Source organism: Ranitomeya variabilis, chromosome 2 (genome assembly GCF_051348905.1).
Source record: "Ranitomeya variabilis isolate aRanVar5 chromosome 2, aRanVar5.hap1, whole genome shotgun sequence".
NCBI classification, from domain to species: domain Eukaryota; kingdom Metazoa; phylum Chordata; class Amphibia; order Anura; family Dendrobatidae; genus Ranitomeya; species Ranitomeya variabilis.
Window position 1 is genome coordinate 957,311,705 of NC_135233.1, and position 22,817 is coordinate 957,334,521.

At 39.8% G+C, this 22,817-nt stretch overlaps 1 protein-coding gene across 3 annotated transcripts in view; it reads right to left on the bottom strand.

The window, feature by feature from the left end:
- SLC9A9 (solute carrier family 9 member A9) overlaps positions 1-22,817 on the bottom strand; it is a 1,256,356-nt gene that overhangs the window by 834,050 nt on the left and 399,489 nt on the right. For all 3 annotated transcript variants that reach the window (XM_077290810.1, XM_077290809.1, XM_077290811.1), the window contains exon 8: positions 4,202-4,307. In XM_077290810.1, coding sequence (XP_077146925.1) covers positions 4,202-4,307 — 106 coding nt within the window. The remainder of the gene's footprint in view (positions 1-4,201; positions 4,308-22,817) is intronic.

A 22,817-nucleotide genomic window follows, 5' to 3' on the forward strand; every position in this document is an offset into this window, starting at 1 on the left:
GTGTCCACAGTGCCTCCATCTGCCTCATTATAGGGAATCTTCAGCCAGAGGTTCAGTCTGAATCATGTATTTCAGAGATTTACAAGATATCCAAGAAGCATTGTTTCTCCTTGCGGAGATTGACATGCTAAGCATGCCGAGATGAGGAGACTTAAAGCCATAATGCTCTTCTGGGAAATATGCTAATTATGCAAATTGTCTCTTCAAAGAGGAAGAGAGCTAGAACTCTAGTGCTACCTATTGGAAGGTAGCAATCCTAAAAGTCAATATTGACCCTTTAACGAGCCTTGTCACATGACTTAGGATAATGGCCAAACCATAATCTCAATTTGCAGACACTGTGTTTTGGGGTACTGCCCCTTGTCAGTGCAAAGTGAACATCTGGTTTTGATGTGAAAGAGGTGTCCAACCGATATCTAAGAGCGCAGGATAAATGTGTGCTGAAATTTACTGTGATCTTTGGGAGGCAGAATGAAAAAAATCCACAGCAGGTGAAGAATTGCTTTTATTTTTTTATGCCTTTCTTCATGTGATATAAGTGATTAGGCAACTTTATTCTTCTAGTCGGTGTGATTACAGTGATACCAGATTTATATCAGGTTTTTATGTATGGCTGCTGTCACACACTACAAGACTCTTTTTATTGCAAAAAGAAGTTTTTGCATCACCATATTTTGAGAGCTATAATTTTTTTTTCATATTTCGGCCTACAGAGCTATAATTTTTTTCATATTTCGGCCTACAGAGTCATGTGAGGGCTTGTTTTTTTGCGGGAAGAGCTGATGTTTTTATTGGTACCATTTGGGAGACAGAATGAACAATGACCAGCAATTCAGGAGCTTTTTTTTTTTTTTAAATACTGTTAGGCATGTGGAAAAATTGGAAAGACAGCTTTATTCTTCGGGGCAGCGATACCTCATCTATATAATTTTTTTTATGTTTTGATGCTTTTATACAATAAACTATTTTATAGAAAAAAATAATTATTTTTGCATCGCTTTATTCTGAGAACTATAACTTTTTTAATTTTCTGCTGATGGAGCTGTATGGTGGCTTGTTTTTTGCGGGACAAGATGACATTTTCAGCGGTACCATTTTTATTTACTGTCTTTTTGATCGCGTTTTATTGCACTTTTTGTTCAGCAGTATGATGATAAAGCATTGCTTCTTGCCGCATTTTTAATTATTTTTTTTACGGTGTTGACTGAAGCGGTTAATTTGGGTGAGTTTCATAGAGCGGGTCGTTACGGACGCGTCAATGCCAAATATGTGTACTTTTATTGTTTTTTTATTTACATAAATAAATGTATTTACTGGGGAAATATTTATTTCATTCATTTTTCGTTATTTGGGGATTTTTAAAAAATATATATTTTTATACATTATAATATTTTCTTTTTAACTTTATTGCATTGTCCCAGTATGTGACATTACTATGCTACATCAGATCGCTGATCTGACACTCTGCACTGCAGAGTATCAGATCAGCGATCTGACAGGCAGGGAAGGAGGCATGCCAGGGCCTGCTCTCAACATGCGCTCACAAACCACCTCCCTGCAGGACCCGGAAGGACCCCGCGGCCATCTTGGTGCCAGGGGTCTCCATTGAGACCATCAGAACAATGCGATCGCTTTGCGTTGTTCTGAGGGAAGAACAAAGGGAGCCCCCTCCCTGTGCGATGTTTCTCTATGATGCTACCACTACTGACAGCGGCATCAGAGGGGTTAAATTTCCACGATTGGTGCTAGCACTGACAGTTGACACCTGCATGTGATCGCCGCAGTGCTTAGCGTTAAGCCATGCGATTGCGGCACCGTACTAGTACTGCTCTGGGAATTAACGCACCTCCTGCAGAGCAGTACTAGTACGGCACATGTCGCAAAGGGGTTAAAGTTGATGGACACTGAGCAGGAAAAATGGGCAAGTGTAAAGATATGAGCAACAATGACAAGGGCCAAATTGTACTGGTTAGCCAAAGCACTTCCAAAACTGCAGGTCTGTGGTGTTCCAGGTTTGCAGTGGTTAGTACCTAGCAAAAGTGATCCAATGAAGCACAATCATAAGCAACCAAAAGCTTATTGATGCACAAGCAGAGCAAGGGCCTACCTGTCTGGTTCAGTTCCATAGAAGAACTACTGCTGTAGTAACACAAATTCTAAAAGGGGTAGTACTGGTTAAGATATAATATAAGCTATAAATATGTCAGAACATAGAGTATATAGAATATATCATGGCTTGTAGTACATTTTGCAGAGAGCGAAGGTGAATCCCTGTACACTTGTCAAAGTGCATACAATTGACTGATGTAGCAATTGAACAGTAGAAATAAAAGAAAATGGTCTGGTCTGATGAATCACAATTTCCTCTTAACTTGTATGGATAAATTTGTGTTTCCCGTTACCAGTGAAAGACATGACTCCAAGATACACTATGGCAAGAATAAAATGTGAATGAAGTAGGGATATGCTCTGTATATACTGTTCTGCACAATGGTCTTGGCATTAATATTGCCTTTGACATGCACCAACTCCCAAAACATTGCTGAAAAGTAAACCTCTTCATAACATTATTTCCTAATGGCAGCAGGATAGCGCACCCAGTCACACTGCAATGCACACTGCCAAGTTGTTCAGCAATGGTTTGAGGAACCTAACAAAGACCTCAAGGTTTTCACTTCCCCAGATTTGTATCCAATCGAGCATCCGTGGTCTGTGCTGGAAAATCAAGTCCAAGTGACAGACGAGCCAACCAACTTACAGAACTTAAAGAAGGTCTGTAACCAAGTAAAAAGTAGCCAGATTTCACATTTATTTTGTTCCCATTATTCTACTGAGTGTTCTGTATTTTGTCTTCATTATATCCACCTTATGGATCCAGAGATATTGGCCTTTTATTTAGTACTAATTTTTATGGTCTTTAGGATTCTCGGGGGCCTGTCTATAGACTGCTGTATTATGCATTATTACCATGTGAGCAACATTTGCTTAGTAAACCCTATAAAAATTAGTAATAAATTAAAAGGACCATATCTGTCGAATTGCATGGTGGATTAAAAAAAAAAAAAAAAAAAAAAAAGAGAACATTCAGGGGAGAAGCAGGATTACAAGAAGAAGAACAATTGGACACGTTTGACCTGGTGACAGCTCCTCTCTAAAGAAACTGCTACTAGTATTTTGGTCTTGCACACTAAAGGACTTTTAGAGATCTTGATGGATTAGAACAAACTATTTTGCCAACAAGGTGGACACATACCACACAGAATATTTGTCAGGTGGCTTTAATGTGATTGCGAACCGTCACATTTAGCTAAGGGTGGAGAAGGGCCATAATTTCTGACACGTATTGCATTTTTACACACCTGTACTTGATGTTGATCTTTTCTTTCTCCATTTTTAAAGCTATAAATACATGCAAAGGCAACAACAGAAAAATACTTTTAAAACAGATTTTCTGGAATCTGTTCTTGATTTTAGGAAATTACAGTACATATTGTAGGAAGATCGGTCACATATAACAAGTCTATACAAAGACACATACATGAATAGTCATACAGCTCAACTTCTGGAGAAATCAGGGAAAGCATTTGTCCATACTAATATCATGGCTTCCACTTTTCACAGTGCGGAGACCATTGTGAATTATCAATTTTTCAATGCACCCAAATGTAAACTGGCAGGCTAATTTGACTTTAAAATATTGTCCATATATTTTGACAGCAAGAAAAGGTCTAAAGACTTGAACTATTCTTTGTATTAAAAAGAATAGAAACTTTAATTGCAACCCAAAAAAGTTATCTATGAAAACAACCTAACTATGGTTGAAATGAGCACAGATGCTTTATCCTCCCCCTGGAGCACCAGATGAAGAAGGGATCCTTATTAAAGAAGGACAGAAGCTGCTCCATCAATGACTTTCCAATGGTCTCTACCAGGACCTAAAGTGGTAAAGCCCTGACGACTCACCTGACCCTGTAGCAGATCAGTGTCCTCACCAGTTAGGTGACTGGTGTTTGGGATGTCATATATTCCATTACCATCAAAAACTATTAGAACAGCAGTGCTGGAGCGGTGGGGGATTCCAGTGTCACAAGCTGCTTTGTTCTTCTATAAGGATCTCCTAACAGTTCACTTTGCAAAATTTACTAAAATAGTGAAAAAGCCCAATAATCCACATAATAAAATGTGCCATTGAGAAACTTACCTGTCAACCCTGCTGCTTCTGCAGATAGGAAGGCACTCCATGACAATAGGAAAAATAGTCCTGTCTCCAACATTGGGAATTCACACAGCTTTGTGAATTTTGTCAAGTGATCAAAATTGCATTAAGGAAAACAAATCTTTAAGTGAGAAATGTCTATTTTAACAAGCCCATAAGGGACTAGAATACATTAAATACTTAATCATTTCTCTTGTAAGATTGTTTATATAGTTAAATACTCATAAATGTCACCATTGCTTTTAATTCTTTATACAGTAGAGTACTTGCCTCTATTTACTTGAACACAATGCTTTGTATTTTGGAGAGAAAAATAGTACATTAAAGGTTGTGTCCAACTTTATTTTATGGCCCAATGCATCCAATGTAAAAAAAAAAAAATACATAAATAAAATAAGCAGACGTGTCTCTATGATCGCAGAATACAAACTCCTATTAGTCTGGTCCTACAATTATTCTCCCTTCCATTTTGTACAGTGCTTATTATCACCATTATTGGCACTCCTTCACTTTTTTCACAGACTGTACTATATCTTTAGAAATAAATGGAAATGTACCAAAGTTCTAATGTCAGTATTATTTAATTAGTGGTCCAAAGTAATACAACAATAAAACATTATTTTTCAACTTACATGTTGTAATTTCAAAGAATAAAACAGCATGTACAGCAATAAAGGCACCCCCAATTAATACTTGGTTGCACACCCTTTGGCACTAATGACAGCCTCCAAACGTTTCTTGTAGCCATCTATTAGCTTTCTTGCAATTCTCAGCTGGTATTTATCCCTTTGCGGTTTGTTCAAACTCTTGAATGTTTGCAGGGTTCTTTTTCCCAAATGGCAGATTTCAGATCATCCCAAAGATTTTCAATAGGATTGAGGTCAGGACTCATTGCTGGCCATTTTAAAACAGTCCATTTTTTTATTTTTCAACCATTCTTGTGTACTTTTGGATGAGTGTTTTGGGTCATTGTTTTGATGGAGAACCCATGATATTCAACTTAAACCAAGTTTTCCTACACTGGGTAGGACATTTTGCTCTAAAATATCTTGATAATTCTCTGATTTTATGAATCCTGTGATACGATCAAAGCCTTCAGTACCACATGCAGCAAAGCAACCCCACAGCATTATGGATCCTCCACCATGCATAGCTCTTGATAGGGTGTTCTTTCCCTTCTGTAAACAAACTGTTGCTTTGCATTGCCAAAAAAGCTCTATTTTTGTTTCATCTTTCCACAGAACATTTTCCCAGAAGGATTGTGGTTTGGCAAGGTACTCTTTGGCAAAGATCAATCGTTCCTTTTTATGTCTTTTCTTCAGCAATGGTTTCTTCCTCGGCCTTTGCCCATAAAGCTCTGCTTTATTTAGTGTTCGGTGTATGGTACTTGTTGAAACCATGACCCCAGATAGTTCCAGGTTGGCCTTCAGGTCTTTGGATGTTTGACGTGATGTTTTTTCCACCATTTGCATCAACCATTGAAGACATCTCTTGTCAGTTTTCCTCTTTCTCCCATGTCCAGGGAGGTTCTTGACGGTTATATGATTTTCAAACTTCTTCATAACATTACACACTGTTGAAACTGGGATACCAATGTCTTTGGAGATGGCCTTATTACCCTTTGGAAGTCTTGTGCTTGCTAAAAATTGCAGTTCTGATATCATCAGACAGCTCCTTTGTCTTCACCATTGAGTCAAAGGAACAGGGCCTACCATGTGGCTTTTTAAAACACTACAGTCATTATTCCTTGGCTAACTCATGTCACATGGACACAGACAATCACAGGTGATTCTCATTTGTGATTTACCAAAAGAGAGTCAAAATGTGTTTCCATACTAATTTAATGTAAGGTGTACCAATACCAGTGTCACAGCAAGTTTTAGGTTTTTCTATTTTTCCCTCCTATTGTTTTTTGGTTTTAAATTATTGCATAGCATTTGCTCTTTTGTATTCAACATGAGTGCTCTATACAAAAAAACTATTTAACTTGATTAATTTTCTTCAAGAGATATTCCACATTATGTACTTACACTTCATGGGTGCCAATAACGATGAGCAGGACTGCATGTCTTACTAATTTTTCAAATATTGAAAAAAAAAAAGCATAAATGGAAGCAAAGGTGGAATTCAGCCCTATCCCCTCTCATTTTGTCAATTATGTTGTTAAAATTACAACCAGATCACAGAGATTAAAAAAAAATATTCTTGACATACCTGTTCCCCATCTATGCTTTTGGATTTCATCTCACAGGAGGAGCGTGTTTGGGCTGGAAGTCAGAGGCCAGTAAAGATCATGTCTCCTTCTGTTATCAATAAGGCCAGGAAAGGCACTCAGAAAATACCTCCCTGAGATATATGTATGTGTTCTCATTAGCTCTTTCTTTTACATATATGCCTTTCTGTATGTGTCTAACCTCTTTTCACCTTACGCTGCAGTGGAAGCAAGAATGGCACTGGATCAGAATTTGTACCCTGGCTATACACACTATGTGTCAGCTGTAACATGCAACTTAGATCCTACTGCAACAACCAAGCCAAGATTACCGTTAACTGTGATCATGACCATGAAGTCCCTTAGATATCACAATCTATACTGAATGAAGTCCCAACGTGGTTTATAGAAGTAGTGGGCTTCCTAGTTTATCTACACTATGTCCTACTTCTGGCAATGAAAGAGCGAGTCTAACAATATCTACAAGGGAAGTCACGCACCAGAGGATTTTTCTTAGATGAAGCATCTACTGCCCTTCTTCGATGGTCCATCGCTATATCTGGAGATAGAGTCTTCACAAAACAAGACTGGATGGCAACTGAAAGCAGAAGTCCAGGATGGTTGCCAAATTTTTTACGTGAACAATGTCGTTTTTCATCAAAACAGATGAGGAATGTAAAAAAACGGACAAACCTTAGATATCTTTGTGATAGGCTTTGACAGAACAAACTGGACATCAAGGTAGTATGTCAAATTTGTGGTTGATTAATTTTGGCCCATCTGATAAAGCCGTTATCAGAGACATTGTTCTCATCATTCTGGTAATATGATCTGGGGTGTCAACTTTATTTTTTCTAGACAGTTTCACAAAAAATCATGGACAGCAAACTTTTTTATGGACCCTATGGACCCATTAGATGGCCAAAATAAATTATTAAGATTATGAATGATACAAATCTACAGACCATAAATCCTATAGGAAGACATTATCTGCATTCACTCTGAACTGTAGTAAAAGGGTGATAAATGCAATAATAAAAGTCTCCCCAGCTTAAAAAAAAAAAATTGCGGACGCATCAATTTTTTTTTTATGGACAGGGGGAAAAAGTGCACTACTTTTACGGACTGTTCTGGAATTTCTGGACAATGGCAATTCTAACTATCTTGGGGGCTGAACAATATGGTTGTGCTTACTTTAATAATAGGTTGCACTGGTGAAGGAAGGAGAAGGAAGGAGGTGGTGGTGCACAATAACAAAAAAAATAGAAGGTAGAAAGTTATTTTATGTACGAATACTGTACTGCTGAATGTGTTTCATATTTGATGTGTCACAGGAAGATAGATATTGTAAGTTACAGATGGGGCGTGATTCATCATGCCGACAAATTATTTTAAAGGTTCTATGGAGATTAAAACATTTTTCTCCAGGTAAACTTTTATCTTTCTGTGTGGTAAAAGAGGTGGTGAAAAGCATGGCCACAGGAAATAAATCCAGGTGTTACAAATAAAAATTCTGAAAATAATAAAATGGGATATTGAAGGGTTGAGATCACCTCAAAAGCGGATCATTGTCCTTTGTTGCCTTAAACGTCTAGGTGCATTGTTACAGGAGACCCATCTAGAAGAGCAGGATTTTTTCTGAATTAAAATAATACATCCCAAAAGGGCGTATTGGTCTTCGTTGGCAATTAAAAAGGCAGGAGTTCTTATATTGATTAGAAAACACCTCTTATACAAAGTAAATTAACAAGATTCAGACCAAGGTTCAGCAACAGCTTAAAATATCATGTCCTAACAGAGATATTAGTTTTTATAATATCTCTAAGTCCAACTCTTTATAAAAATCTTTCTTTGAAAGCCTAAAGATCAGCGTTTTATCAGATGATATTCCTAATATATTGGGGGGAGATCTTATTACACTGCTGTCATCATTAGAGAACAGACAACATAATGCAAGAAAATAGGATATTCCTCAAATATGATACTAGCTGATTTCTTGTTGATTCTTCATGCCTTCTGGAGGTTCCTCAATTCACCCACAGTCATAAGTTAACTTACTATTTGCACCCCCATGATTATGGTCAAAGACTGACTATTGGTGGTGAGCGTACTTTTGCTACAATAAGTATTGACCATGTCACCAATTTTTCTAAGTAAATATATTCCTAAAGGTGCTATTGACATGACATTCTAACCAGATGTTGTTAACAACCCATCCAATCACCTGACCTCAGTCCAATACAAAATTTATTGTCAAGCTGTCATCACCAACAAAGGCTTTTGTGTGAAGTATTAAAAACATTTCAGTAAGCATGTTCAATACTTTTTCCCTGTCATTTCTCATTATATCACATAACTTAATTTATGGACATCTATGGTTTTATTTCTGGTGAGAATTTCATGTCATAGCAAATTTAGAAATATATTTACATAGAAAATTGTAGACTTGTTCAATACTTATTTCACCTGCTGTATAACTTGGCTATAGAACCCCAAAAAGTGCAGAAGACATTTCAGATGGCTTTTTTTGCTAATGATATAATTCTACTTGTCAAAACTTCAAGGACCTACCGAAGGTGTTACAACATATGTCAGTTAATGGTTCTTCTTCAGGTTTTTAAGATGAATATCATAAAATGTGATATTCTCTTTCTGAAACAGGGACATGCTTGAATTGAGAGGGATAAAAGTGATTAATATGGGATTCCTGTAGCCAGCATTCATAAAATATTTGGGAATAAAAGATGGCTCCATAAATACACTTAATTATCCTCCCTTATTTGTTAAACCCTTCACAACCTTTGACGTATAGGTACGTCAAAGATCATGCCCCTGCTTTTGATGCGTGCTCTGATGCTAAGCCCACATTTTTCCCCGCACTTGATGGCTGATTTAGTCAGCCATCAAGTGCCTTTAACAGCCACATTGCTTCAGCCGTGTACATTAACCTGTTAAATCCCGCTGTCAATCACTGACAGTTGAATTTAACACATGCCAGACCGAAATCCTGCCCACTGTCACCTTGGTCAAGTGATCACAGGCCGCCGATGGGTTGTCAGCCGTGGGTCAGCAGAAGACTCCTGTGCCTGTCATTCTGAATCTCCTGTGAATGCCAGCTCATAGCCGGTGTTCACAGGAGATTGTGATTTCTGCTATACATTGAAGTGCTATAGCACTGCTTTGTATAGCACAAGCGATCGGTTGATCGCTGCTTCAAGTCACCTAAGGGGACTCTTGAAGTCAGTGATAAGTGTAAAAAAAAGTTTAGAAAAATTTGAAATCAGTAAAAAGACAAAAACAAAAGTTCAAATCACCTGTCTTTTGCCTCATTGAAAATAAAACAATCAAAAAAAAAAAATAAATAAAAATACACATATTTGGTATCGCTGCGTTCAGAAACGTCCAAACTATCAAAATAAAAAAACAATTAATTAAATCGGTAAACAGCTTAACGTGAAAAAAAATTCTAAACAACAGAATTAAGTTTTTTTGCTACCGCAACATTGCAATAAGAGGTGATCAAAACATCAGCTCCAAAATGGTATAAAAACCATTCAGGGCGTAAAAAAATAAGCCCCAGATCCTGAAAAATGAAATCGCTATTAGTCATGAAAAATGGCAACATACCGTATATACTCGAGTATAAGCCGAGATTTTCAGCCCAAATTTTTGGGCTGAAAGTGCCCCTCTCGGCTTATACTCGAGTCACGGTCTGCGGCAGGGTCGGCGGGTGAGGGGGAGAGGGCGCTGAGGCATACTCACCTAGTCCCGGCGATCCTGACGCTCCCCCTGCCCGTCACACTGTCTCCGGGTGCCGCAGCTCTTCCCCCGTTCAGCGGTCACGGGGGACCGCTCATTAGAGAAATGATTATGGACTCCACTCCCATAGGGGCGGAGCCGCCTATTCATTTCTTTAATCAGCGGTGACAGAGGAAGAGCTGCGGCACCCGAAGACAGTGTGACAGGCAGGGGGAGCGCCAGGAGCGCCGGGACTAGGTGAGTATTTTATATTCACCTGTCCACGTTCCACCCGCCGGGCGCCGCTCTGTCTTCGCGTCCTCTTGTTCTGACTGTTCAGGTCAGAGGGCGCGATGACGCATATACTGTGCGCGCCGCCCTCTGCCTGATCAGTCAGTGCGGAGAGACGCCGGGACGGGACGCTGAGGAGCTGCAAGCAAGAGAGGTGAGTATGTGTTTTTTGTTTTTTTTTAATTGCAGCAGCAGCGTTATATATGGCAGATTTATGTGGAGTATCTATGGGGCAACGGTGCAGAGCACTATATATGGCACAGATTTATATGGCACATCTATGGGGCAACGGTGCAGAGCATTATATATGGCACAGATTTATATGGCACCTCTATATATGGCACTGCTTTATATGGAGCATCTATGGGGCCATAATGAATGGTGCAGAGCATTGTATATGGCACAGCTTTATAAGGAGCATCTATGGGGCCATAATTAACGGTGCAGAGCATTCTATATGGCACAGCTATATATGGAGCATCTATGGGGCAATAATCAATGGTATGGAGCATTATATATGGCACAGCTTTATATGGAACCTCCTTTGGGGCAATAATGAACGGTATGGAGCATCTATTTTTATTTTTGAAATTCTCCGGTAGCTGCTGCATTTTCCACCCTAGGCTTATACTCGAGTCAATAAGTTTTCCCAGTTTTTTGTGGCAAAATTAGGGGGGTCGGCTTATACTCGGGTCGGCTTATACTCGAGTATATACGGTAAGTGACTTTTTTTTTTCAAATTTCAGAATTTTTTTAACCACTGAAATAAAAAAAACTATACATGTTTGCTATCTGCGTACTCATATGGACCTAGGGAATCATGTTGCCAAGTAAGATTTAGCATTTATTGAACATGATTACAGAATTTTTGGCTCATCACCATAAAATCAGTTTCTCAGAGCCTTCATTGGGGGACACAGGAAACCATGGGTGTATGCTGCTGCCATTAGGAGGCTGACACTATGCACAACAAGAGTTAGCTCCTCCTCAGCAGTGTACACCCCAAGGACGGGCACTAAGTTAACCAGTTAGTGAGAAAGCAGTAGGAGAAGCAACATGTAAAAGAGAAAGAAACCACACAACTCAAACTCTAACAATATAATACAGTGAACAGAGCTGTTAAACATGGGAGGGTGCTGTGTCCCCTAATGAAGGCTCCGAGAAACAGATTTTATGGTGAGGAATCAAGAATCCTGTTTTCTCTACATCATTGGGAAACACAGGAAACCATGGGATGACCCATAGCAGTCCGAGGGGAGAGGACAGCAGAAAACTCCATTGAGGCCAGAGAACTAAGGCTGGGTTAACATTATGTTCTAGCAGTCCATTAGACGGACTGCGTTACACTGTGGCATAACGTGGTGTAACATAGTTCGTTAACCCTGCCATTAAGCCCGATTTCGAGTGCATCGCTAGCGCACGCCCAAAATGGGCGTGCGCTAGCAATGTGCCGTCATTGAGTCACGGACCCTGGGATGTGGGCTGCAGCGTTTCCGGGTCCATCACCGCTAGCGTAGATAGAGCATCTGCTAGCTCTATCTGCGCTAGCACGATGGCATGTCGGCACTTGCGTTAAAGCAGCCCGTTTAACACATGTGTTGAACAGGCTGCTTTAATGCAATGTGAACCTAGCCTAACCAATGCCGCTTGCAAGATCCTTCTACCTAGGATGGTGTCCGCCAAAACGTAGGTATGGATCCTGTAAAATTTGGCAAACATGGGGATGGAGTACCAGGTTGCCACTCTGCAGAAATGAGGGGCGGAGGCCCTATGGTGTACCGCCAGGAGGCACACACTGCCCGGGTAGAGTGTGCCTTAAACCCTGGAGAAGGAGCTCTGTTCTTGACTAGGTATGCCTCCAAATTAACATCCAGATAAAGCGAGCAATTGTTGCCCTGGAGGCCAGAAGGCCTCTACGTGCACCCTCAGGAATGACAAAGAAAGAATCAGTCTTCCGAAAGAGGGGGCAGCCGTAGCCAGATAGATATGCATCACCCTGGTCAGGTCTAACTTGATCAGAGAACGCTACGAAGGTAGAGTCAGAGCCAGACGTAAAAGAAGGGAGGATAATATCCTCATGTAGGTGAAAGGCAAACACAAAGCTGTTTTTTATTTGGCTTTTTTGCTAGGTTCACTAAATGCTAAAAACGACCTGTCATTGTGATTCTCCAGGTCATTACAAGCTCATAGACACCAAACATGTCTAGGTTCTTTTTTATCTAAGTGGTGAAAAAAAAATTCCAAACTTTGCTAAAAAAACATTGTGCAATTTTCCAATACCTGTAGCGTCTCCACATTTTGTGATCTGGGGTTGGGTGAGGGATTATTTTTTGCGTGCCGAGCTGACGTTTTTAATTATACCATTTTGGTGCAGATACGTTCTTTTGTTCGCCCGTTATTGCATTTCAATGTAATGTCGCGGCTACCAAAAAACGTAATTCTGGAGTTTTTACTTTTTTTCTCTATGCTGTTTAGCGATCAGGTTTATCCTTTTTTTGTTGATGGATTGGGTGATTCTGAACGCGATACCAAATACGTGTAGGTTTGATTTTTTTTATTGCTCTATTTTGAATGGTGATTTAAACTCTTATATTTTTTTATTTTTTTCATATTTTTAAAAACATTTTTTTTAATGTTGGCATGCTTCAATAGAATATATGGGAGGCAAGAAGCTGCCACAACTTGATCGATTCTGCTACATAGAGGCGATGCTCAGATCGCCCCTATGTAGCAGAATTACTGCATTGCTATGCAAGCCGACCACTAGGTGACGCTCATAGCAATCCGACATCAACAACCATAGAGGTGTCAAGGAGACCTCTGGTTGTCATGCCGATGCACCGTTGACCCCCGATCATGTGACGAAGTCACCATGCCGATGCACCGATGACCCCCAATCATGTGACGGGGTGATCGGTGCACGCGTTTCCGGCCGGATGGGAAGCGCTTGTTAAATGCCGCTGTCAGAGTTTGACAGCGGCATTTAACTAATAGGCACGATTACGCCCCATGCCTATAGTGGGCAGATGTCAGCCCACACTGTGATAGGGGCACCACTCTCTCGTGGGGCAGTAGGGGACTCCTGGGTAGCAGGTGCAAGGGGACTCCTGCAGTCTTGATGAAGGGGAGAGGACTGATCTGAAGGGAGTTTGCATTTGCATGAAGAGCAAACAAAGTGCCTGACAAGAACAGAAGAAGAGGAAGGAGGGCGAGAGTGCTCTACCTTAGGATTAGGCATGGTAAGAAGCAGACTCACTAACGAATGCAAAAGGTTAGGGGACAGAAAAGAATATGCTGAGGACAGTGTCAGTCTGCAGAGCAGAGCTACTCACAGTAATATGCGAGTCCTGAAGACTGCTTTCAAGCTGTAGAGGGACACCAGGAGTAAGCATGACAAGATTCCTGCAGTGAGAGGCCACCATCCGGGTACAGGTGCCGGCAAATGGAAACCATAGGGAGGAAGAGAAGGGCTCGTAGAGACGAAAAGCACACGCACATTGAGTGCCACTAAGAAGGGAGGAAGGGACGAGATAAAAAAGCCCGCTCGTTTGAGGTCTGAATGAGGCGAAGCTAACCACCGAGGGGCAGAGCTAACTGCCAGAGACAGGGAGAGGAGGCGTGCTAGAGATAGGCGGGAGAAAATCCACCCAAAGAAGACAGGAGAAGGGGCGAAGTTAACCGCTGGGATCTAGGCCACGCTGAAGCAAGGGCCTAGAGTAGAAAAGACGGCCAACGAGACAGGGGAGGGCGGAGCGGAGGTCCAGAGATTACCCAAAGGTAACATTGTGCCAAACTAGCTGGAGATGTCCAACCAGTATTGTGGGATGTCCATGCCTCCTGAAACCGACAGGCTCTGGTGGACGAGTGGGTAGGAGATGGGAGATAGGATCAAAATTTGGATCACCTAAACATTCTTCATGTGTTAGGAGTTGGGGTCCTGCCAGCTAGACATATGAGGATACGGGGTGGCAGTACACCCCGTACTCAGTCTCTATGTGGGAGTACAGTATGACTGTTCACACTGTATCCCTCCAGAGGTAAAGGAAAAGATCCATCTAAAAAATAAAAAAGGGAGACGTTACAGGAAAACGAGGTAGATGTGGGTCTAGTAAAAGACCCGTGTCCACCTCCTACTGACAATAAGCTAAAGCTGATTAACCTAGTGCCGGTCGGTGGGGTGTACACTGCTAAGGAGCTAACTTTTTGTGCATAGTGTCAACCTTCTAGTGGCAGCAGCATACACTCATGGTTTCCTGTATCCCACAAAGAAGCAATAGAGAAATAAAAAATCCAAAAAACAATTGTGGAATTGCACTTTTTTGCAATTTCACCGCACTTTAATTTTTTTTGCCATTTTGCAGTACACTATATGGTAAACTCAATGTTGTCTTTCAAAAGTACAACTCGTCCCGCAAAAAACAAGCCTTTACATGGCTATATTGACACAAAAGTTAAAAAAAAACTTATGGTTTTGGGATGAAAAAAATTAAAGCACAAAAATGGAAAATCGCAAGGTCATGAAGGGGTTAAAATAGAACAGGTGCTGAAAAAAATGGTTTCATTTGCCTTTAATTAAAATGATGTGTTTTTCAAGACTTTTGTACTCTGTATAAACCAACCTCTTGCTGCTAAGACATAAAATAATCATAAGGGTTACAAGCAATGTCTCACTTTTTGTGGTGAGATAAGAGATCTTGCATTTAACTACAGAAGATAATGATGAGAGAAAAAGGTGCCAAAGTGCCTAATCTTAGAGAGTATAATCTAGCTTGCATGGGGCATAGACTGGCTGAGAAAATCCAGTCAATATTTAAATTCTGTCTTGAAGTCCATCTTCTGTCATAAATGGAAACAAGGTTTTATTTCACATACTTCTTATCACAGCTGCCATGACACACTAAGAAGTCTCTTATATGCAGAGGCACGGTTATGACGTGGAAGGCAATTCATAAATTATATGGCTTATCCCTTCATATCTCAAAAAGACTGGGTCTTTGGGCTCATCCAGTTTTTCCACAAGGCAAGGAGAAGAGACCTTTCAGTAATTGGGGTGAGAAAGATCTTAAGTGTAAGTGATGTACTGTATGACAAATCCATGATGGTTGACCTGTAATGGTGTCATAGCCAAGTTTACATTATCCCCATTTTAGTACATTCTATATAGTTTTATGTTATGTTAGACAGTTTTATTCTAATGGTAGGAATTGTGTTTGAAAGTCTACGATATACAGGAAGATGAGAGGTTGTTTGATTCCATCTTGTCTGACAATGGATTTTGAAGCCTGAACAAAACAGATAATGAGAATGGGGGGAGAAAAGTTGTTGAAGGGTTGGTATGTGGTTCGAAAGTCAATCATAAATGAAACCTGAAAAATAGTGATGAACGGATCTTTGCTGAATTTTACCCCCAAATTTGATTTGCACTGAATAAATTTGTGTGAATCTCAACACTGGAAAGCTTGTTGTTGCTCAGAAAACACAAGTGGATTAAAGAATAAATAGAACCCTGCTGAGCATAAGAGCTAGCACTACAACAGGAGTCAGAAAGGAGGAGAATACTGCTGGCCATAAGAGTAGAGAGGAGACCATTGAGCAGACTGGCCATAAGAGCTTACACTCTACAGGAGAGACAGAGAGAGGACTTCACTGACCATAAGAGCTTACACTCTACAGGAGAGACAGAGAGAGAGAGAGAGGACCCCACTAACCATAAGACCTTACACTCTACAGGAGAGAGAGAGGGACAGACAGAGAGAGAGTGAAAGAGGACTCCACTGACCATAAGAGCTTACACTCTACAGGAGAGAGAAGGAGACCATTAAGCAGACTGGCCATAAGGGCTTACACTGTACAGGGGAGAGAGAGAGAGGACACCACTGACCATGAGAGCTTATATTCTGCAGGAGAAAGACAGGACCCCACTGACCATAAGAGCTTATACTATACAGAAGACAGGCTCATCATGTAACTCTGGAGAAAATTACTTTTCCGTACACACTGTGCTACACTGGGAACCAGTAATCTGATAGTCAAGGTACTAACCGCCTTCAGTGAAAATAGTGTCAGACAAGTTTTTTTTCTCTGAAAACTGTGAATCGAATGTCAAAATGTTTGAATTTGCAAATGTTTTTAGGAAGTTAGACTCAAACTCGATCCTGTGCAGATCGATCTGCTCATCTCTACTAGTGAGATAAACAGTACCGTATATTGCACAGGGCCATTGATGGCTGCAGTCTACCACGGAACTACCTCCAGCCTGACAGAATTACACACTGTGTCAAATATAAAACTTATATACTGCATGGTCTGCGGTACTGTAGGGTGGTCCAAACCTTTTGGACTCACCTGCAATTAATCCTAGAGAAAAAATGGCATTTGCGCCCGATGGTATCTGTTTTTCATTATTTTTCATTATCGGGGAGGAGATAGTGAAATGACAACTCTCATTAGGCATCTTATACGCTCCATACTTATGATGACTAAACAATGATTTTGGAGAGAACGTAGAAACACCAACCAAGCATATGATTCTAGAGCAATTCAACTTTCTACTAATGTAGAACAGACACTAGCAGAGCACAATAAAGACAAGGTTACTAAATCATTTTTTTTACAAAATGGAAGATGTTTATTGTAACATATTGCAATGATTTGGAGATAAAACAAGTGGTGCAACCTTTCAAGCTCACAAGAATGGTCCATTCTGGAAGATTTAAAAGGTAATCTGGGAAGGTTGAAAATATAACAAACATTGAATGTATTGTGCTCCGCTATATATGATTATTCTTTATATAACTTAGATCCAGCTAAATCTGTTGGAATGAAAATGCAGCAGTGGTGATCCTAGGGCTGCAAATAGGATTATTCTGGTTGTTTTTTCTTAATTAGCCAACTAACACGGAAATTAATTAAATTGAAAATAACATGGAAATGTTTGCTTAAGAATCCAGATTTTTAAAAAAAACAAAAAAACAAGAAATGTATATAGTCAGTTGGAAAATTATAATCATGTTTTGTTTTTTTCTTATTATCTTTTTCTGGAAAATAAAATGCAACAAAGTTTCTTAAAAAAAAAAAAAAAAGCCAGATGCACTGTTTTCCCTTAGACACAGTTTTGATATTGAAAAACTAATAAGAGTATAAAAAAAAATAGACATAGCAATGTTGTATCCATAACAACCAATACATTTTCTAACTATTTAAACTGAACCAGGATAGAAAAACCGAACAAATATTGCCAGAATAACAGATTTTTGTTAGTTCATTTCATCTCTCAGAAACATAAATAAAAAGTCATTAAAAGACAAGAGTCAGAAAACAAACTATCACCTCTGTTGAAAAAAAGAAAATTATTACGAGGCCTAGAATGCAGTGACACAAAAACAAATTATTTCGCTAAAAAAGCTGTTTAATTATGCAAGAGTAGTCAACCATAACAAAAGCTATAAATATTTAGCATCACTATAATGATAACACCCACAAAATACATTTATACTACACAATGAACTCTGAAAAAATGGTAAATTGCTGAATGGAATCAATTCAAAAATAAGTATTTCCCACCTACAAAGAATGGAGCGGTGTGTAATTTTTATCGTAGGTACACTACAACTGTGAGAGATAGAATCTAAAAAAATCCAGAAAATCACATTGTATGATTTTTACATAAAAAATTAGCATTTTATTGTATTAAATTAGTATTTGATACAATAGAAAAACAGAACTTAATATTTTGTACAGAAACCTTTGTTTGCAATTACAGAGATCAGATGTTTCCTGTAGTTTCTGACTAAGTTTGCACACATTGCAGCAGGGATTTTGGCCCACTCCTCTATACAGATCTCCAGATCTTTCAGGTTTTGGGGCTGTCGGTCACTGGGCAACATTGAGTTTCAGCTCCATACAAAAATTTTCTATTAGGACCAGGTCTGGAGATTGACCAGGCCACTCGAGGACCTTGAAATGCTTCTTACAGAGCCACACCTTAGTTTCTTTGGCTGTGTGTTTTGCGTCACATCTTCAGTGCTCTGAGGGAAGGAGAATGTTGGACACAATCTCGCGATACATAACCCCATTCATCCTCCCTTTAATAAGGTCTAGTCACACTGTACCCTTGGCAGAAAAGCACCCCCAAAGTATGATGTTTCCCCCTCCATGCTTTACGATTGTGATGGTGTTCTTGGGGTTGTACTCACCCTTCTTCCTCCAAACACCGCGTGGAGTTGATACCGAAAAGTTCTATTTTGGTCTCATCTGAACACATGACCTTCTACCATGTCTCCTCTGCGTCATCCAGATGGTCATTGGCGAACTTCAAATGGGTCTTGACACGTGCAGGCGTGACCAGGGGGACCTAAAGTGCCCTGCAGGATTTTAATCCATGACGGTGTAGTGTGTTACTAATGGTAATGCTTGAGACTGTGGTCCCAGCTTTCTTCAGGTAATTGATCATATCCTCCAGTGTAGTTCTGACCGATTCCTGACCTTTCTCAGAATCATTGTTACCCCAGGAGGCAGATATTGCATGGAGCCTCAGACAGAGGAAGACTGACAGTCATCTTGTGTTTGTACCATTTTCTAATAATTGTGCCAACAGTTGTTGCCTTCTCACCAAGCTGCTTGCCTATTGTCCTGTAGCCCATTCCCAGCCTTGTCAAGGTCTATAATTTTGTCCCTGGTTTCCTTAGACAGCTCTTTGGCTTTGGCCAAGGTGGAGAGTTTTGAGTATGCTGGAGTGTGATTGATTGAGTGTGTGTACAGGTGTCTTTTATACAGGTAACAAGTTCAAACAGGTGCAATTAATACAGGTAATGAGTGCAGAGTAGGAGGCTTTTTAAAGAAAAACTAACAGGTCTATGAGCCAGAATTCTTGCTGGTTGGTAGGTGATCAAGTACTTATTTCATGCAATAAAATGCAAATTAATTATGTAAAAATCATACAATGTGAACATTAACTGAAAATAATTTCCACAATAAACAGAGCAGGTACCCTCTCTGCCATTATTCTGGGTCTCAGTATTTTGGGTGAATGGGTGATGTCATATCGTCAGCTGGCATAACTGCTGCAACCAATCACCGTCTATCTCAGGCAACCCGCTGAGCTCAGTGACTGTCTGCAGCTCAAAATACTGCGATTGTAGCAGAGTGGAAGAGTTATGTATTCAAAAATATTTGGGGTAGACATTTCTTAAAGTGGAAAACCCAATAACTAAAGAAACATTGCCTTTAATAGAATCTGTAAACATAAAATAATAATAATTAAAAAAAGGTTATTAGGGTGTTTGTACCCTTTAAAGAAAATAGCCATATATGCTTCATGTCCACAACATATAAAAATTAAGTTAAAAACTGATAAATGGAGGGTTTGATACTGAAGTGGAACTTAACATCAGCTACACATTTTAGCACTGCTGTGAGAAATGATATTCCTTGCTATAAAATATACATACCTAACACGATTATAACAGTACATATAAAATCAATTAACATCACGCTTAACATTACTTTACAAATGACCTTCTAATTTTGCTGACATCGTAGTTTGTAATGATGGTGACCTTATTCCCTCAGCCTTGAATATGACAGCTATAAATGATACCAAGAAAATTCACCGTGTAGCGAGATCATCTGTAGCACAAAAAATGATGATGGCCCCAAATCATTACTCTTTTTCTACCAACTTTCTGGAGTAAACGTTTAAATTTTAGACATTTTTGAGCTAGTTTTTTCAGTCCTCATCATTTTGTAGCTTTTCTAGACAATGACAACGTGGTTTTCAATATTCAGAATTTGTTTGCTAATTTTTTTTATTTTTTGAAATGTCACAACATTTTTGTGCTGTGGTTCTCCAGTATCCTGGTGAAGGTCAAAATCTAATGTCTTGTCTAAATATTTGGCACAGTAGAAGACCAACATGTAATATTTCAAAGGCTATAAGATTGTGCAACATTTTACTCTAAAAGGGAGCAAAAAAAGCAATAAAGTAAACTGCAGCAACTTCTAAGAGAACTTGTCAGCATTATCTTCTACTCCAAGTGAAAGGCATTGAAGCAAAGTTGCTGTAAGGATAGGTTCACAAGAGCGTATAAAAAAAATCACCAGAGTTTCATCCAGAGAAGTGGAGCGATTTTTTTCTCACTTGACAATTGTATGCAATCCATTTTTTTACTGGACCATTTATAGTTTCCTATGTTACCAAATTGCAATGAATCCGTAAAAATCAAATACTATACTGTGGCAACCGATTGTTTTGTACCCATAGACTTGAATGGCCAAGTCTCATCTGATTTACAGTTAAATAATTGATTCATCTGCACTGCCCCATTGAGTATCATTGGTCTGAGTACAATCCGTTTTTTTTTTTACGGTTAGACCTTGGACCAAACTTATGGTGGTGTGAACGTACCCTAAAGGGGAATGAAGTCATACCTTTATTGTAGAAACGAAAATTCCCAAGTTCTTGTGCAGGTGCCGCCATTCATTGCGGCAGTGGATACACAGATCGATACTTTGGTTTTGTGACACCATCAGGACCTTACTCCGCATGTGCCACCCTAAGGAATTATGATGCCGGCAAGAGATCTCAGGCACGTAAGGCAGGTTACTCAGTCAAAAGTGACCTGTCAATCAATGATCGGAGGCTTGCAGTAGACGGAGAGGAAGAGAGGCAGGAAAGCTATAAGTACAGTCTCAGCCGTGCTGCACATGCGTTTCATTGGTCCTAAAATTATGCATTGCATGAAAATGCTTTCCTACAACAAATGTATGAATTTATCTTCCAAAAGTGGTTGTCCACTACTTGGACAACCTATTCTCATTTCTCATGCCTGGCCTAGTTAAACTAAGAACACTTATACTCACCCTGGTGTCGGCGCCATTCCAGCGGTATTCCCAGGGTAAATTAACCTCACGTGAGCCCTATGCCCAATCAGTGCTGGCATCACTGTCTTCACCTTTGGACATCGAACAAGGTGCCGCAGCCCTGACTTCCTGTTGATGTTCAATATGTACGAAAGCAGGGACAGTGACGCCAGCACTGATTGGGCGTAGGGTTCACGTGATATAACAACCTCACGTGAGCCCCTGGAATGTGAGTGCCAACACCACTGGAATGGTGCCAGAATCGGGGAGAGTCAGTGTAAGGCCGGTGTCACACTCAGCGTAGGGAAATAAGGTCCATTTTTTACAAGCGTAATACGCAGAAATGAACCCAAAACAGTGATCCGTATGTCATTCGTAGGCAGGGTGTGGCTGCGTATTTTACGCATGTCATCCTCCATATGTAATCCGTATGGCATCCGTACTGCCTTTTTTTCTTGCAACCTTGCAAAATGGACATATAATGGATCCATGGGCTCAAATATTCCTGAAAACATATATACAGTTATATAAATATATATATATATATATATATATATATATATATATATATATATATATTTATTTATTTATATTTCATACAGCGCTAGATAGCATAAAGGCCGGTAATTCCCCGACAGGATATGAGACATGGTTTACGTACAGTAAACCATTTCATATCCCTTTTTTTTTTTTGCATATTCCACACTACTAATGTTAGTAGCGTGTGTGCAAATTTTGGGGGCTCTCACTGTTAAAATAAAGGGTTAAGTCGCGGAAAAAAAGTGGTGTGGGCTCCCGCGCAATTTTCTCTGCCAGAGTGGGAAAGCCAGTGACTGAGGGCAGATATTAATAGCCTAGAGAGTGTCCATGGTTATTGGCCCCCCCTGGCTAAAAACATCTGCCCCCAGCCACCCCAGAAAAGGCACATCTGGAAGATGCGCCTATTCTGGCACTTGGCCTCTCTCTTCCCACTCCCGAGTAACAGTGGGATATGGGGTAATAAAGGGTTAATGTCACCTTGCTATTGGACACCTATCCATGATTAATCCAATAATATTAAAGTGTTAATAATACACACACACATTAAGAATAAAGTATTTTATTGAAATAAATACACACATGGGGTTGTAAAATCTTTATTATACACTTAATCCACCTGAAGACCCTCGTTCTGTAAAAGAAAAAAAAGAAAAAAGCAACAATATCCCATACCTCTCCGGCGCTCAGTCATGTCTCACAATGTAAATCCATCTGAGGCTAAATAATTTTACAACCAGGAGCCTGCTAATGCAGCTGTGCTCCTGGCTGTAAAATCTGGGGAATTAATTGAAAGCAGGGGAACGTAGCATCGTAGACTTGCGGTGCTGCGCCCCCTGCTGGCATAAACTCATATGAACTCGAGCGTCAGAAAATATTCATATAAATTCCCACGCTCGAGTTCATAAGAGTTTATGCCAGCAGGGGGCGCATGTCATGGTTCTCAATGGCAGAGACCGTAGT